Source organism: Engystomops pustulosus, chromosome 6 (genome assembly GCF_040894005.1).
Source record: "Engystomops pustulosus chromosome 6, aEngPut4.maternal, whole genome shotgun sequence".
NCBI classification, from domain to species: domain Eukaryota; kingdom Metazoa; phylum Chordata; class Amphibia; order Anura; family Leptodactylidae; genus Engystomops; species Engystomops pustulosus.
The window spans coordinates 177,878,958-177,896,871 of NC_092416.1; the positions used below are offsets into that span (position 1 = coordinate 177,878,958).

At 47.2% G+C, this 17,914-nt stretch overlaps 1 protein-coding gene across 1 annotated transcript in view; it reads left to right on the forward strand.

The window, feature by feature from the left end:
- ABCA5 (ATP binding cassette subfamily A member 5) overlaps positions 1-17,914 on the forward strand; it is a 77,337-nt gene that overhangs the window by 54,560 nt on the left and 4,863 nt on the right. The window contains exons 22-39 of the mRNA XM_072112568.1: positions 1,060-1,187; positions 3,157-3,294; positions 3,963-4,076; positions 5,868-6,038; positions 6,109-6,222; positions 7,817-7,954; positions 9,715-9,786; positions 10,107-10,198; positions 10,275-10,392; positions 10,584-10,701; positions 10,782-10,873; positions 11,642-11,814; positions 13,422-13,497; positions 13,586-13,680; positions 13,767-13,886; positions 13,973-14,122; positions 14,407-14,486; positions 14,921-14,976. Coding sequence (XP_071968669.1) covers positions 1,060-1,187; positions 3,157-3,294; positions 3,963-4,076; positions 5,868-6,038; positions 6,109-6,222; positions 7,817-7,954; positions 9,715-9,786; positions 10,107-10,198; positions 10,275-10,392; positions 10,584-10,701; positions 10,782-10,873; positions 11,642-11,814; positions 13,422-13,497; positions 13,586-13,680; positions 13,767-13,886; positions 13,973-14,122; positions 14,407-14,486; positions 14,921-14,976 — 2,045 coding nt within the window. The remainder of the gene's footprint in view (positions 1-1,059; positions 1,188-3,156; positions 3,295-3,962; positions 4,077-5,867; positions 6,039-6,108; positions 6,223-7,816; positions 7,955-9,714; positions 9,787-10,106; positions 10,199-10,274; positions 10,393-10,583; positions 10,702-10,781; positions 10,874-11,641; positions 11,815-13,421; positions 13,498-13,585; positions 13,681-13,766; positions 13,887-13,972; positions 14,123-14,406; positions 14,487-14,920; positions 14,977-17,914) is intronic.

Here is a 17,914-nt window from a genome sequence, read left to right on the forward strand (position 1 = left end):
CATCTCTAGTTCTGTGACTCACAGATCCACAAGCCTGATGTCATCTAATAGATGAGATTCTTATCTTTAATATGACACCAGCAGCTTTATAGGTGCTATAGAACCGAAGATAAGGGCATCTGAAATGACAATTCCCCTGCAGCCTCTAAATTTGACTCACCTCAGGTAAATCTGACTCTTCTCTGCATATTATCATATGACTTTGGAAGACATCTTTTAATAGGTAGAGAGGTGAGATTTCACTTAAAAAGGGGGAATTCTAGAAAGGACATTTCAACCCAAGAGGGGGCTGGGAATTTAATGGGGTAAATCTGGTGACAGGTTCCCTTTAAAGCATTTCCATGTGTGATAATTAAAGTGCCCTGTACAGCCATGTAGCTGGGGGGGGCAGCACTGAGTAGGGACCTGTACATGTATATCTGTACCCCAGCTGCAATGCCCTGTACAGCCATGTAGCTGGGGGGGGCAGCACTGAGTAGGGACCTGCACATGTATATCTGTACCCCAGCTGCAATGCCCTGTACAGCCATGTAGCTGGGGGGGCAGCACTGAGTAGGGACCTGCACATGTATATCTGTACCCCAGCTGCAATGCCCTGTACAGCCATGTAGCTGGGGGGCAGCACTGAGTAGGGACCTGTACATGTATATCTGTACCCCAGCTGCAATGCCCTGTACAGCCATGTAGCTGGGGGGGGCAGCACTGAGTAGGGACCTGCACATGTATATCTGTACCCCAGCTGCAATGCCCTGTACAGCCATGTAGCTGGGGGGGCAGCACTGAGTAGGGACCTGCACATGTATATCTGTACCCCAGCTGCAATGCCCTGTACAGCCATGTAGCTGGGGGGGGCAGCACTGAGTAGGGACCTGTACATGTATATCTGTACCCCAGCTGCAATGCCCTGTACAGCCATGTAGCTGGGGGGGGGCAGCACTGAGTAGGGACCTGCACATGTATATCTGTACCCCAGCTGCAATGCCCTGTACAGCCATGTAGCTGGGGGGGCAGCACTGTGTAGGGAGCTCTATCACCAGCTGTTCCCTATTTCCTCCATAGGGGATAATATAGATGACCTGATCGATGCCCTGAGGAGCCAGAAGATGAAGGTGGAGATGATGAATGGAAGTGACTACATCTCTGTAGCGCCTCACAATGGCGCCCTGGACGTCTCCAGGTCAGGGAAGGTAAGAAGTGAGGAGATGGGATGGGCGTTCTTTTCAGAGCAAACTGCTTGTAGAGGTCTATAAGAAGGGTCCGCATATGTGCACACTCTGGCACTGAAGGGGGCGTCCGGTGCACAGCCGGACCATACGCCACATTTATCATGCAAAGTCCAAAAGAAATGCGTTGCGCGATCCATTATAGGTGCACCACGAAAAAGTTGGTGCACTCTGTCAGGGCAGTGCAGGGGGCGCCAGATTCATTAACCCCTTACCAACATGTGATGTAGTATTATGTCACCTGCCGGGTGCGGGTGCATGGAGAGGGCTCGCTGGCCGAGCCCTCGCCATGGTAGCCTCGGGTCTTCCGAAGACCCCAGGCTACTTCGGGTCCATGCATTACAATGTGCTACCAGCACATTGTAATGTATGAGGAGGAAAATCCCCATATACTGCTATACTGCCACCTGCCTGCTGCCATTCCTGAGCAAGCTGAGACACTTGTAAGAGACGCTCCTGGTGCTTGCTGGTACTTCTTGGGCTCCTGGAGACTTTTTGGTAACAATGGAGCCTCTCTCTCTGAATTCCTGGATGATGCGATAGATTGGTGACTGAGGGGCAATCTTTCTAGCTGCGATACTCTTCCCTGTTCGGCCAGTTATGTGCAGTGCAATGATGACTGCACGTGTTTCTTTAGAGATAACCATGGGTAACAGAAGGGAAACAATGATGCCAAGCACCAGCCTCCTATTAGTGTCCAGTGGTGCGATTCTTACTTAATCCAGACAGATTGATCTCCAGCCCTGTCCTCATCAGCACCCGCACCTGTGTTACTGGAGACATCACTGACACCATGTTACCTGCTCCTTTTAAGGCTTCTGAAATGTGTTTTGGGGGAAAAAGTTCATTTTCTAGGCAAATATTGACTTTGCAATGCTGTTAAGCTAATCCCTCTCTATAACATTCTGGAGTATATGCAAATTGCCTTTATAAAACCTGATGCAGTAGACTTTGTAACAATTAACATTTGTATCATTCTTAAAACTTATGGCCATGACTGTATCTATGTGTCTATGTATAATGTATCTATCTTTCTTTGTAACTTATTATGTGTCTATCTATCTCATATCTATCTATCTATCTATCTATCTATGTATGTATCTATGTATGTATGTATGTATCTATCTATCTATCTATCTATCTATCTATCTATCTATCTATCTATCTATCTATCTCCTATCTATCTATCTATCTCATATCTATCTATCATATCTATCTATCTATCTATCTATCTCTCATATCTATCTATCTATCTATCTATCTATCTATCTATCTCCTATCTATCTATCTATCTATCTATCTATCTATCTATCTATCTATCTCATATCTATCTATCTCTATCTATCTATCTATCTATCTCATATCTATCTCCTATCTATCTATCTATCTATCTATCTATCTATCTATCTATCTATCAATCTATCTATCTCTCTCATATCTATCTCTCTCATATCTATCTATCTATCTCATATCTATCTATCTCTCATATCTATCTATCTATCTCTCATATCTATCTATCTCATATCTATCTATCCATCTCATATCTATCTATCTATCTATCTATCTATCTATCTATCTATCTCCTATCTATCTATCTATCTATCTATCTCATATCTATCTGTCTATCTCATATCTATCTATCTATCTATCTATCTATCTATCTATCTCCTATCTATCCATCTCATATCTATCTATCTATCTATCTATCTATCTATCTCCTATCTATCTGTCTATCTCATATCTATCTATCTATCTATCTATCTATCTATCTATCTATCTATCTATCTATCTCCTATCTATCTGTCTATCTCATATCTATCTATCTATCTATCTATCTATCTATCTATCTATCTCTCTCTTATATGTATTATCTATCGCTCTATCCTCATACAAGTCTATAAATGACCTTTGTCCCGGTCTGTGTGTCTTGCAGTATTACACGTATGATGCGGTATTTAATAGCAGCATGGTGCACGCGCTGCCCGTCCTCATCAACACCATCAGTAACTCTCTGCTGCGCCAGCTGCAGGTGAACGAGAGCATCCAGGTGTGGAGCAGCCCCTTCCCTCAGGTAAGTCATGGCCTGTGTATAGTAGGGTTCACCAATCACATGGAGTGTATTCAGGCCTGTAACAGCCCCCTCTACTGGTGGTCACTGTGCATACAATGTCATCTACCAAACGCTGTGGACACCTCGGATATCACACTCTGCAGATTAAGATAAAAATACATTGTAACCTTAAACTATAAACCTATAATTTATCAACTACAGGCAGTCCCCGGGTTACATACAAGATAGGCTCTGTAGGTTTGTTCTTAAGTTGAATTTGTATGTAAGTCGTAACTGTATATTTTATCATTGTAATCCCAGCCAGAACTTTTTTGGTCTCTGTGACAATTGGATTTTAAAAATGTTGGGTTGTCATAAGAACCAGGAGTAACACTAAAGCTTCATTACAGACGCCTGTGATAACTGTTACAGCTGATCATTGTAGCCTAAGGATAAAGTGCAGTAACTTACCAACATCCAGAGGTCCGTTTGTAACTAGGGGTCGTATGTAAGTCAGGTGTTCTTAAGTAGGGGACCGCCTGTATTTAATATATTCTATATTACACATGTACAGATCAACATATATGGAGGGAGCGGGCGCTCATTACACGCTGCTCTGTAATACTCTTCTGTCCCAGTGCTAATTTGTGACTGTGTGAAATAATTACTCATCTCTTCTATATCCATAGGAATATTTGGAGATAACGTTCAAAACCACGCTGTACTTCCTCGTCATCTACCTTGGGATTATAGCTGCCGGGATGCTGCCATATTTTGCAATGGAAAACACTTACAACCATAAGGTGAGAAATCCAGAAGAGCTGATTGTACATACAGAAAGAATGTTATAGAGCAGGTTGTACATAGTGTCCTATCTGCAGGCAGCATGTTATAGAGCAGGAGGAGCTGAGCAGGTTGTACATAGTGTCCTATCTGCAGGCAGCATGTTATAGAGCAGAAGGAGCTGAGCAGATTTTGCATAGTGTCCTATCTGCAGGCAGCATGTTATAGAGCAGGAGGAGCTGAGCACATTGTACATAGTGTCCTATCTGCAGGCAGCATGTTATAGAGCAGGAGGAGCTGAGCACATTGTGCATTGTGTCCTATCTGCAGGCAGCATGTTATAGAGCAGGAGGAGCTGAGCACATTGTGCATTGTGTCCTATCTGCAGGCAGAATGTTATAGAGCAGGAGGAGCTGAGCAGATTGTACATAGTGTCCTATCTGCAGGCAGCATGTTATAGAGCAGGAGGAGCTGAGCAGATTGAACATAGTGGGGCAGATTTACTTACCCGTTCCATTCGCGATCCAGCGGTGCGTTCTCTGCGGTGGATTCGGGTCCGGACGGGATTCACTAAGGTAGTTCCTCCGCCGTCCACCAGGTGGCGCTGCTGCGCTGAAGAGCATCGGAACGCACTGGAGTACACCGAGACGGGTTTTCGTTCGGCCACGCCCCCCGATTTCCGTCTTGTGCATGGCGGCACTGATGCACCACAATCCGATCGCGTGCGCCAAAATCCCGGGGCAATTCAGGGAAAATCGGCGCAAATCGGAAATATTCGGGTAACACGTGGGGAAAACGCGAATCGGGCCCTTAGTAAATGACCCCCAGTGTCTTATCTACAGGCAGCATGTTATAAAGCAGGTGGTGCTGAGCAGATTGTACATAGTGTCCTATCTGCAGGTAGCATGTTATAGAGCAGGAGGAGCTGAGCAGATTATACATAGTGTCCTATCTGCAGGCAGCATGATATAGAGCAGGAGGAGCTGAGCAGATTGTACATGGTGTCTTATCTACACGCAGCATGTTATAGAGCAGGAGGAGCTGAGCAGATTATACATAGTGTCCTATCTGCAGGCAGCATGTTATAGAGCAGGAGGAGCTGAGCAGATTATACATAGTGTCCTATCTGCAGGCAGCATGATATAGAGCAGGAGGAGCTGAGCAGATTGTACATGGTGTCTTATCTACAGGCAGCATGTTATAGAGCAGGAGGAGCTGAGCAGATTATACATAGTGTCCTATCTGCAGGCAGCATGATATAGAGCAGGAGGAGCTGAGCAGATTATACATAGTGTCCTATCTGCAGGCAGCATGATATAGAGCAGGAGGAGCTGAGCAGATTGTACATGGTGTCTTATCTACAGGCAGCATGTTATAGAGCAGGAGGAGCTGAGCAGATTATACATAGTGTCCTATCTGCAGGCAGCATGATATAGAGCAGGAGGAGCTGAGCAGATTGTACATAGTGTCCTATCTACAGGCAGCATGTTGTAGTGCAGGAGGAGCTGAGCAGATTATACATAGTGTCCTATCTGCAGACAGCATGTTATAGAGCAGGAGGAGAAGAGCAGATTGTACATAGTGTCCTGTCTGCAGGCAGCATGTTATAGAGCAGGAGGAGCTGAGCAGATTGTATATAGTGTCCTATCTGCAGGCAGCATGTTATAAAGCAGGAGGAGAAGAGCAGATTGTACATATTTTCCCATCTACAGGTAGCATGTTATAGAGCAATATGAGATATAGAGTATGTATATATGTAGATGACGATGTGCTGTAAGTGTAATTCTCATCCATCTCTTCTCCATGACCAGGTGAAGGCTTACGCTCAGCTGAAGATGTCCGGCCTCTATCAGTCCGCATACTGGGTGGGTCAGGCCGCTGTGGACCTGCCCCTGTATTTTATCATCCTGGTCATAATGCTGGGAACCCTATTCCTATTTAATAAAGGAATCCACCTGTATATCGGGACCTTCTTTACGTTGGTAAGTAGTCACAGCGTCCGCGCGTTGTGTACACAGGACACGATCAGTGAATATCTCTTCTCCTCCCCAGGCTTTCTGCTTGATCGGCTTTGTTCCCGCGTCTGTGCTCCTGACCTACGTCGTCTCCTTCACTTACAAACAGATCAGCGACACCCGGCAGTGGTGGTCCATACTGTTCTCACTGGTACTTACCTCCACTCATAGGTTATGATCATGTACTAACGGGCAGAACACCATCAATACACTATTTGATTTGGGGAAAAAAAATGTAAAAAAACGTAATACCCCTTATTTTCCAAATGTGGCAGGACTGGTCAAGCACCTAATGTCCCTGGTGGTCCTATGTCTTGTCCCAATGGCAGATACCAGGAGTAACAAAGAGACGTCTGTATAGTTGTATAAATCAAAATGTATCACATTGTATACAAGCTCCTTGCATCACATTCTATATAAGCTCCATGCATCATACAGAACACAACATTGTCAGCCCCCAGGGTAAACCATGTGTCCGGCAATGGGCGTTACTGACCCACACAGCAGTCAGTAATATCATATTTTGGGTTTACCATACGATAGAAGATTCCTGAGAAATGGGTCTGGTCTAAACATATTGTTTTCAGATTCCTCTAACCACGAGAAGACCCTGGTGTAGACGGATCCCGAAATCCTGGCCCCTTTACTTATCTGGCAGGGACGCACATTGCCAAAGCAGCCATATTTCAAAGATTTTCAGATGTAGTTTTTAACATTAAAAGGTTTTTCTAGCTTCATGATACTGATGACATGACAAAAAAAAAATCTGTATCGCCCCCTGCTGGTTCAGCGTCTCTCTATAGCTTCATTCTATTCTTGTGATGGACATTGATGGCGGATGGGATGTGATTAGTGGGATTTTAAAGGGAACCTGTCACCAGGTTGTACCTCATTAAGCTATAACCCTCCTCAGGTAGGGGATGAAAAGTCCTTTCTCTGGAATTTTATTGGGCTAAATTCTGGAGAATAGACCCAGACCTCTGTATAGAGGACAGCACTATACTATCCACTTCAAGTGTCAGATCCTCCCCTTTAAGGATGGTATAAAATGTGTTCGGTTTGTGAAATACAGACTGTATCTCTGCAGCAACCTGGACTTAAAGCATCGTAGTCACTATATCCAATTAGGCAGCAGCATTACTAGGCAGGGCCCCATAGCAGACTTCTGAATGGGGCCCCCCTCCCTCTTACAAATATACATATTACATTTATAAACATACAGTTCTTCACTCATACACACACACACACACACACATATATACTCTTACTCACATATAGAGCATATACACATCACATATACACATCTAAATTTACATATACAGACATACAGCATATATACACACCATATACACATACACATGCAGCATATGTAAATCACATATATGTTGTATAGATATTATGCTGTACAATATGCAGTGTAATGTGTATAAAATGGTGCACATACTTCATTCTTTATTGTCAGGTGAGATGACGGGGCCCCCTGGCACTGCGGGTCCCATAGCAGCGGCTATGGCTGCTACCTTTGTAGTTACACCCCGGCATTTAGGCTTTGGATCTGTACTGAAATTACAATACAGAGCTGTATTCAACAGGAAGGCAGGGACTAGCTGCAACGCTGAGGTGTTGCCTTAGATAACTCCCTACAGGGCAATCCTATATGCAAGTGATCTGACATCCGCTGCATCAGTTCTGTAATTGTTATTGGTTTTACTTTAGAATTGGGTTTTGTCCCATTTGTCTTCTAGACGGGCCTCGTCACCATCACTGTTATCGAGTTGGCTTCTGTCATCGGCAATGACTTGATCTCTACAGTCTGTCACGATCTGTTCTCCATATTTATTCCCATATACCCGCTCATTGGCGTCCTGATCTGTTTTTCTAGGGTAAGCACTGTGTTTTTTTTATGGTGTTTAATCTTTGTAATATACATGTACCACTTGGGGATAAAACATATTGGACATAAAGCACTTTCCATGGTCAAAGAGAGAACTGTGTGATCATACGGCTGCACAGTTCTACTTATCCCTTCCCTGCACCCTGCCTGTCCGACTTCCTTTCCAGTGCCTTATTCCTCCAATCTGCTTTACTACTGAGCAGTTACATAAAGTGCGGCACACATCTCAACTAAAAGCCAAAAGGGGGTGCAGTACTAGTGGCCGACCAACCACATGTGGGCCCTGTCAAACCTTGACTTGTGGACCGCACCCTACTGACAGTCCGAGTGCTATGAGCACTTCCATAACTGATGGAACCGTTCAATGGTGCAAGAGGCCGGGTAGAAGTGAGTACAGAGCTGAGAAGTTCCCGCTGCTCCCCAGGTCCTCTCCTGCCCCTCCACTCCGCTTCCTGACTCCTGAAACTGGTTGTTTGGCTCCAGAGTCATGACCCAGAGCGGCCCTCGGATCAGGAGAAGACCCCGGAGTAAGTACTTGTCAGCTGTACTATACAGCAGCTCCCAGGTCCTCTCCTGCTTCTGGGAGAGCTCTGCTCTGATGGTCTCCAGTGATTGTCTACTCTGGGGGGGTCTCCAGTACTATAAGTTGTCTGCTTTGGGGTCTCCAGTATTTTTTTTGCTATCTTTAGTATTTCACCCACTCTGTGGGCGTTGAGTATTATTATTGGCTACTCTGGTTTCTTAAACTTCTTCAGTATGACAACATGACCCATGGACCAATAAATGTTGTTCACCCCTGGCCTAAATCAGGATCAGAAGCAAACATTTAAAGTAAATGTATTTTATATTTGTGGAGTCGGAGTTGGCCCATTTTAACACCAAAATAGTCACTGACTCCACGTCTCTGCACAGCTCTCTCTGTCCCTTCTCTGTACTGGCATGGTTGTAGCAACTGTACAGCCATATAGTTACAGCAGCACAGTTCTCCCTGCCCCTTCCATTCATTCTTCCTGGTCATAGAGAGAACTGTGCATCCATACAGTTACAGTTGCACAGCTCTTTCTCTACCTTCCCTGCCCTCTACCTGGTCAAAGAGAGAACTGTGCATACATACAGTTACAGCTGCACAGTTCTCTCTGCCCCTTTCCTGCACTCTTCCTGGTCATAGAGAGAACTGTACATCTATACAGTTACAGCTGCACAGTTCTCTCTGTCCCTTTCCTGCACTCTCCCTGGTCATAGAGAGAACTGTACATCTATGCAGTTACAGCTGCACAGTTCTCTCTGTCCCTTTCCTGCACTCTTCCTGGTCATAGAGAGAACTATATGCATCTATACAGTTACAGCTGCACAGTTCTCTCTCTCTCTTTCCTGCACTCTCCCTGGTCATATAGAGAACTGTACATCCATACAGTTACAGCTGCACAGTTCTCTCTCTATCTTTCCTGCACTCTCCCTGGTCATATAGAGAACTGTACATCCATACAGTTACAGCTGCACAGTTCTCTCTCTATCTTTCCTGCACTCTCCCTGGTCATAGAGAGAACTGTGCAGCCATGCAGTTACAGCTGCACATTTTTCTTGGTCCCCTCTCTGTACTCCTTACCATAATCAGTGCAGAAAAAAAAACTGGAAGCTAAATTTTTAGTGTTCAGACTCCTCCTACATCTAGCATGGATCTGGAAGGTGTAAGTTAGGCTTGGACTACTGCTCTTTGCAAGGGCACTGATTCACATTTCTATGTTGCAGATGTCTTGGAAGGTTTCAAGCGATGAGAACAGCTACACACAATTGGGCAGGGTGCTGGTGTCCGTCATATCCGTAAGTATGAAGTTGGAAAAGAGCGATTGTCCCATTGGCGGTCACGCTGTATGTGCATGGCTTCCTATTGAAGTGAGATCTGGTGGACACAGCAATCCTCTGCTCATAGCAGGGGAGCCAATAGAAACGGCTTCTTGCCCTGCTTGTCAGGAAAGGAGCAGAGCCCATGTTGTATAGTGCAGTACGGTAAGAAAAAAATTATTGTCAGCATTGAGACGGAGGAGGACACAGATCTAGCAGAGAGCTATAGAAGATGTCCCCGTCCCTCTGGTGCTCAGTAAACTCTTTAAGCAACTACACCCTGTTTATGTCCTTTGCAGCCCTATCTGCAGTGTGTGATCTTACTCCTAATTCTGCGCTACCTGGAGGTGAAAAATGGAGGCAAATCCATGAGGAAAGATCCCGTGTTCAGGTATGTGAGTCATCGGCACAGAGGACTTTTCAGGTCCTTCTACGTAGATATGGATCCCGCATCACTCTTCTTCTAGGACGAAAGATAAGAAAAACAAGATGTGGAAGTTCACGGAGGTCCCTGAAGATGAAGACGAGGATGTGCGGGTAGAACGAGCTAGAGTCGGCGAGTATATGGCGTCCAATGGATACGAGGTAGGGAGCAGACCTGCAGAAGGACTTCGGGGTATCCAGGGATTTAGATAGTAATGTGAGCCGAGCTGCAGTACCTGGCCTGGCCACTATAGGCGTCAGGCTGTATACACATCATACACATCAGGATGTAACAGCACCGGAGGTCACAGAGAGTATAAAGTTATGTCTGACCCTCGACCTTTGCATTCCAGAAACCTGCCGTCTTGGTCAGCGGTTTGCACAAGGAATACCAGGAAAGAGGTAAAACCATCATCGGGAAGGCCATGAGAAAACTGGTCGTCAATAACGTATCGTTTTGCGTCAGAAAAGGTGAGTGCGATTCTGAATAACGCCACGGACAGTGACGTGTATGTGGATGGACTGTATATATAGTGTATTTCTCGTATCAGGGGAGATTCTCGGATTGGTGGGTCCAAACGGATCCGGGAAAAGCACATTACTAGACCTGATGGTGGGGCAGACCGAGCAGGACGCTGGACAGGTCAGTATCCCTGGTGGTCCAGATACTTCTGTGCTTATCTTTTTCAAGCCTGTATCTGCGGTATTAAATAATGGTGCTATTACAGTACTACTAGAAAGTTTTGGGGGTTGTATTAAATAGAATCTGTCACTAGATTTTAACACATTACACTCCCAGCATCCTCAGCAAGGTTACGAAATGTCCTTTCAAGAACCATGTGAAATCCCAACCGCTTACCTATGAAAATTTCTCCCAAAGTCACATGAAAATGAGCAGAGAAGAGTCATATTTTATGGGAGATGAGTCAAGTTTTAAAGCGACAAGGGAAGTGTCAATTCAGATGTCCATATCTTCTATTCTATCACACCTAGAAACATGCTTTATGGTTTATATATCTATGAGATACAGATACGGGAAGTTATTTGGGTATGTGACATATTTGGGTATGTGAACTGCAGATAAAAGTCAAATTCCTGCCCTTTTGTAATGTTGCCTGTATGTCCAGTTCTTTAAGAGGAGAATTCCTATCTTTTATATGACACGAAAACCTGTTCAGGTGCTCTTGAATCTGAAGTGACGCTCTCCTTGATATCTCTAAATTTGACTCATCTCGGGTGAATCTGACTCTTCTCTGCTCGTCAAATGACTTTGGAGGAGATTTCACATAAAAGAGGGAATTCTAGTAAAGGACATTTCATCCCCTATCTGAGGGGGATGGTGGGTAAAATCTGGTGACGGGTTCCCTTTAGTGAATACTGACAGGAGATCTGTTTGATTCTGTGTTTATAGATTTTGATAGGTGACTCAGACTCCGCAGAACGAGGAAACAATCCAGTGCGATTCGTGGGATATTCCCCTCAGATAAACCATCTCTGGCCGGAGGTCAGGTTAGAAGAACATCTGGAAACTTACGGATCTATCAAAGGCATGAGCAAAAGCAACCTGAAGGAAGTGATAAAAAGGTAGGTGTATAGGTAGGTGTATAGGTAGGTGCATAGGTAGGTGTATAGGTAGGTGCATAGGTAGGTGCATAGGTAGGTGCATAGGTAGGTGTATAGGTAGGTATATAATAGTGTAGGGAGAAGATGGACCTTCTCTAGAGATATATAAATAGTCTTGGAAGCTAAACTATTAAATTTAATAGTTAAATTTAAATTCAATTAAAAATCCCATTGACATCAATGTAAATTTTATGTCATTCTTTAAGCCGGCTGCAGGATTTTTGTTGTTTTTGGTGTCTAACCCAGAACCTTCCTCTGCCCTGATGAGGAAGGACCAAGTAACTCTATGGGGCAGATTTATCAAGCAGTCTGAAAGTCAGAATATTTCCAGTTGCCCATGGCAAACAATCACAGCTCAGCTTTCATTTCACCAGTGCTCATGAACATTTTAAAGGGGAGCTGTGATTGGTTGCCATGGGCAATTGGAAATATTCTGACTTTCAGACTGCTTGATAAATCTGCCCCTATAGGTGCCCCCGGTTGTCATCTTTCATGGCTCTATAGTGAATCAGACAATGGGGCAAGTTTACTTACCCGATCCCGTCACGATCCCCGATTCGGACGGTCCGACGAAGATGAAGTCCGGCGCCATTCACGTAGCTTGTGCGCCCGAGTTCCTGTATGTGTCGCTTCCCCGCCGAGGTCCGCCGGAGTTCACCTTCTTCTTCCAGGTGCTTGTAAGTGCATTGTCTTGCGACACAATTTGAAATGTTAAATCCCGTGCGTTGTCCGAATCCGTCGGGTTGTCAGACTGTCCACTCCCCGATTTCTGTTGCATGCAAGCCGTCGCCAAGGCGCCACAATCCCCTGTTAAATGCGGCGCAAAACGGAAATCGTCTGGAAACCCGGTGAAAATGCGCTCCGCGGACCTTTTGTAAATGAGCCCCATTGCGTCCATGTCTTTAGAGGAGGGAAGGGGGCCCCTTGCTGATCACGTCTCGTACCTGTGTATAAATTAGGTGTCTAGTCACTACTATGGGACAGCTGGAGATAAACTGGGTGCAGTCTCTTGCGTTCCTATAGAAAATGGGGGTCATTTACTAAGGGCCCGATTCGCGTTTTCCCGGCGTGTTACCCGAATATTTCCGATTTGCGGCGATTGTACCTGATTTGCCCCTGGATTGTGGCGCATCGGCGCCGGCATGCGCGACGGAAATCGTGGGGCGTGGCCGAACGAATACCCGACGTATTCGGAAAAACCGCCGCATTTAAAAACCGAAAAAGTGTCGCTTGGGGAGCGCTTACCTTCACCTGGTCCGAGGTGGTGCATTCCGGCGCGATGAGATGACTTTCAGCGCAGCAGCGCCACCTGGTGGACGGCGGAGGAACTACCTTCATAAATCCCGGCCGGACCCGAATCCAGAGCAGAGAACGCGCCGCTGGATCGCGAATGGGCGAGGTAAGTAAATCTGCCCCAATGAGTTTGTAGGTTCAGCATTTGGCACCACATTCATTGATAGGTAAAGCCAAATTCTAGGCATTGTACATTACTTGGATTTGTGGCACCCGCACTGACCACGTGACGTATGTCCAGGTGTGACTAGTGCCTTCCTCTGTGTCCCTTGCAGAATAGTGGAGACCCTGGACATGAAGGACGATCTCCATAAACCTGCGAAAAAGCTCTCCATGGGGACTCAGCGGAAGGTGACTGTAACCCTATAAGTACTGACCTGTGGATAAAGTGTTTGTAGGGCCGGGGCTATCAGCATCCTGTGTTGTCTGTACTCCGCAGTTGTGCTTTGCGCTCAGCATGCTGGGTAATCCCGATGTGGTTCTTCTGGATGAGCCCTCCAACGGCATGGACTCCAAGGCGAAGCAGCGCATGTGGTGAGCAGAGCCGCGCCGCCTCCCCCGCCGCTTGTGTATGTGTTATATGGCTGTGCCCTTATACCAGAATCCTGATTATTACACAGGAAAGTGATCCGATCCACATTCAAAGGCAAAGAGCAGGCGGCGGTGCTGACCACGCACTTCATGGAGGAGGCGGAGGCCGTGTGTGACCGGGTGGCCATTATAGTATCCGGGCAGCTCAGGTGGGTGCAGTGTATCGTACGACCCTTACCTTGGGGTGGGGGGTACATGAGCCCTCTGTAAGGTCTTGTTATCCTGTTTGTTCCAGATATATCGGGTCGGTTCAGCACCTGAAGAGTAAGTTTGGTCGGCATTTCTCTCTAGATCTGAAGCTGGATGCTGACTCCGGGGTGCAGCAGATGGAGCTCCTACACAGGGAGGTGCTGAAACACTTCCCCAACGCCTGCCGCCAGGAGAGGTACGCCAAAAGTTTAGGTACATACAGGGGGTACTGTCCGGCCCGATCCATCACTGGGCCTAGCAAGTCCTTTTCTAATCCATAGCAACCGTATAAGCAACCAATTCTAGATCTGGCGAACAATCTCAGATTGTGGATGGTCTGACACCGGCTAATCCCACTCTTCTTCGTGCACAATGGATGGAGCTGGAAAAGGAAGGCGCCATCCAGTGTGCGGTGGCCGTACTGGAGTACTGCAGCTCTGCTGCCATTCACAAATTTTAGAATTCTCTCTTTTGTTTCAGCTTTGCTTCGTTGATGTCCTACAAAGTTCCTAAAAGCGACGTCCAGTCCCTCTCGCAGGCGTTCTTCAACCTGGAGCAAGGTGAGGCGGGACGTGTGTTTACTCTATGCACTCTACGTCTATGCAATATTTCACGATCCAGGGATCAGACGTAGGGAAGACGTGTAGTTTGTGGGTTTCCTGGACTTTGCTATGTCCAAAAATGAGATTATAGGGGTCGGACTCTCAGCACTGATCTGCTAATAGATGGGGTCACAGTGCTCCAGCGAGGGCCACACCCCCTCTGTTTTTATTAGGGACAGCACTGTACTTAGTGGCTTTATCTGGTATTGCAGCTCAGTCCCTTTCATTTTGGCTGCAATACCAGGTACAGCCACTACAAGATACACATTGACAGGTAGATGGCTCTTACCAGTGCAGGTGCCAAATCCCTGCACCCATCTAATATTATGATCCTCCATAATTTGTATAACCTATAATAACCGGGGCTTGTTCTTTCTGATTCTTACCCGCAGTGAAGCGTTCCTTCAATGTCGAGGAGTACAGCTTTTCCCAGTCCACACTGGAACAGGTGATATTATGTTATTATTTTATAGAATTGTAGGAAACTGGTAGATTCTAGAATCATCTGTGAGCATCGGTCAGCTGCTGTCAGTAGTCTGAGACACACCCCCTGCACATTCATTGGTTTACATATCTCCTCCTACTCCGTGTTTTGTGCCTGAGCCAGAACCAATGATGATGCAGTGGTTGGAGAGGCGTGCCTAGGACTCCCCTAATGAGCACACAGTCTCGCTCCCCCCTGTCACTCCAGAAGGACGTGGGATGCCACAGGAAGTCCAAAAACCAGCTGCCAGTGTTTCACATGTCTTGCAGCGGTAGAAATGGAAACTTTAATGGGTTAAAGGGCTATTCCCACGAAGACAAGATTCCTAAATATACTATCAGTCCTGATGTACACAATTTTGGTTGCCCCTGGATAGGACTGTAAATCTTCTGACTAGGTTCGGGCAGGGCACATTCTTCGCATTAATAGCTTCCCCTTTCTGCACACTGCAGTGCTCTCTCCCTCCTGCATTACTAGACCACCTTAGACGCAGACACTTCCTGCGGGCAAGCATCAGGGTGCAGAGACTTACTAGAGGGAGGCATAGCAGGGCTGAGTGTGTTATTCTGTGTTATATCCATCTCTCATCTCTGCTCTGTCTCATCACTTTTTCTACGTGTCAGATAGTGTATATAACCCTGTACCCTGATAATCTAAGCACATTGTCAGCACACAGCATCTCATAACACTAGAGCAGGGGTCAGGAACCTATGGCTCGCGAGCCAGATATGGCTCTTTTGATGGCCCCATCTGGCTCGCAGCCATGGCTCCTATCCAGGGGCGTAACTACAGCCATAGCAGCTGCTACGCTGACTGTCAAGAACAGGGGCCAGTATCTGGCTTGTGTCCCGGGCCCCTGTTGTGCCCCTGGCTGTAGTTATGCCCCTGGATGTATTCGGCAGAGCAGCGCAGGGGTACGCGGGGTTAATTCAGGGGCGGCGCCTCTCTCTCCCTCCCTGCTGCAGCCTCCTCTGTGTGTGAGAGAGGGAGGGGAGGAGACTATCTGCCTGCAGCCAATCCCGGGGCTGGATGTAGCAGAGCGGGAGATTCATACACAGGAGACCAGAGAGCTGCATACTGAGGAGACATCCCGCACCTGAGGAGAAGGAGTCAGCAGCCGGGATCAGCCAGAGATAAGTGCTCCCACCCTCCCCCCAGTGTCTCCTCACACTCTGCACTAACCCCTTAGTGTCCCCTGTGCAGGAGCAGCTAAGTGTTCCTTACAGACCCCTCTGCATCATCTTCCCTTCATATGTTCCCTCACCAGTGCTATTCTACATTAATGTGAGGTTCTGCAGCAGCTGAGATAATAGCTAGGACCCAAGACAAAATTGTGGGGAACGTCAGTAATAAATGTGGCACATGGTCCGGCTTGGTCCGACTTAGCAGTCTAGCAGTCTTGTGGGACACAGAGCAGCCGGCACACAAAACTGGTGCAGACACTTTAACAAATGTGTATTGGGATGTTCTGCGGGGGGTGGCGTGTGTATAATAATGTTCTGCGGGGGTGGCGTGTGTATAATAATGTTCTGCGGGGGTGGCGTGTGTATAATAATGTTCTGCGGGGGGTGGCGTGTGTATAATAATGTTCTGCGGGGGGTGGCGTGGGTATAATAATGTTCTGCGGGGGGTGGCGTGGGTATAATAATGTTCTGCGGGGGGTGGCGTGGGTATAATAATGTTCTGCGGGGGGTGGCGTGTGTATAATAATGTTCTGCGGGGGGTGGCGTGTGTATAATAATGTTCTGCGGGGGGTGGCGTGTGTATAATAATGTTCTGCGGGGGGTGGCGTGTGTATAATAATGTTCTGCGGGGGGTGGCGTGTGTATAATAATGTTCTGCGGGGGTGGCGTGTGTATTATAATGTTCTGCAGCGGTTGGCGCGTGTATTGGGGGGGTTCTGCGGCGGTTGGCGCGTGTATTGGGGGGTTCTGCGCCGGTTGGCGCGTGTATTGGGGGGGTTCTGCGGCGGTTGGCGCGTGTATTGGGAGGTTCTGCAGTAGCTGGCGCGTGTATTGGGAGGTTCTGCGGCGGTTGGCACGTGTATTGGGAGGTTCTGCGGCGGTTGGCACGTGTATTGGGAGGTTCTGCGGCGGTTGGCACGTGTATTGGGAGGTTCTGCGGCGGTTGGCGTGTGTATTGGGAGGTTCTGCGGCGGTTGGCGTGTGTATTGGGAGGTTCTGCAGTAGCTGGCGCGTGTATTGGGAGGTTCTGCGGCGGTTGGCGTGTGTATTGGGAGGTTCTGCAGTAGCTGGCGCGTGTATTGGGGGTTCTGCGGCAGTTGGCGTGTGTATTGGGAGGTTCTGCAGTAGCTGGCGCGTGTATTGGGGGGGTTCTGCGGCGGTTGGCGTGTGTATTGGGAGGTTCTGCAGTAGCTGGCGCGTGTATTGGGGGGGTTCTGCGGCGGTTGGCGCGTGTATTGGGGGGGTTCTGCAGTAGCTGGCGCGTGTATTGGGAGGTTCTGCGGCGGTTGGCGTGTGTATTGGGAGGTTCTGCAGTAGCTGGCGCGTGTATTGGGGGGGGTTCTGCGGCGGTTGGCGCGTGTATTGGGAGGTTCTGCGGCGGTTGGCGTGTGTATTCTGCAGATTTTGTAGCTCCTGTTTCTGCTTATCAGTGACTTTAGTAAATTGTAGCTACAGATTCCCTGTCGGACTGCGCACCCTCTTATTTGTTTACTTTATTTAAGACCAACACTTTAAAAGGGACACTGACAGAACAATGGCTCCAGCAGTCATTCGTACAGCAAGGAGTGTTCCTCCCCCCTGTACTAAGCCACCACTGGACCGAAACAATGGGAATTTTAATTGTAAAATTAAAAATAGATAATTTACATTGGAGCTTGCCATGCAGGACATCTCGCCCGGCACTTGCCATGCAGGACATCTCGCCCGGCACTTGCCAT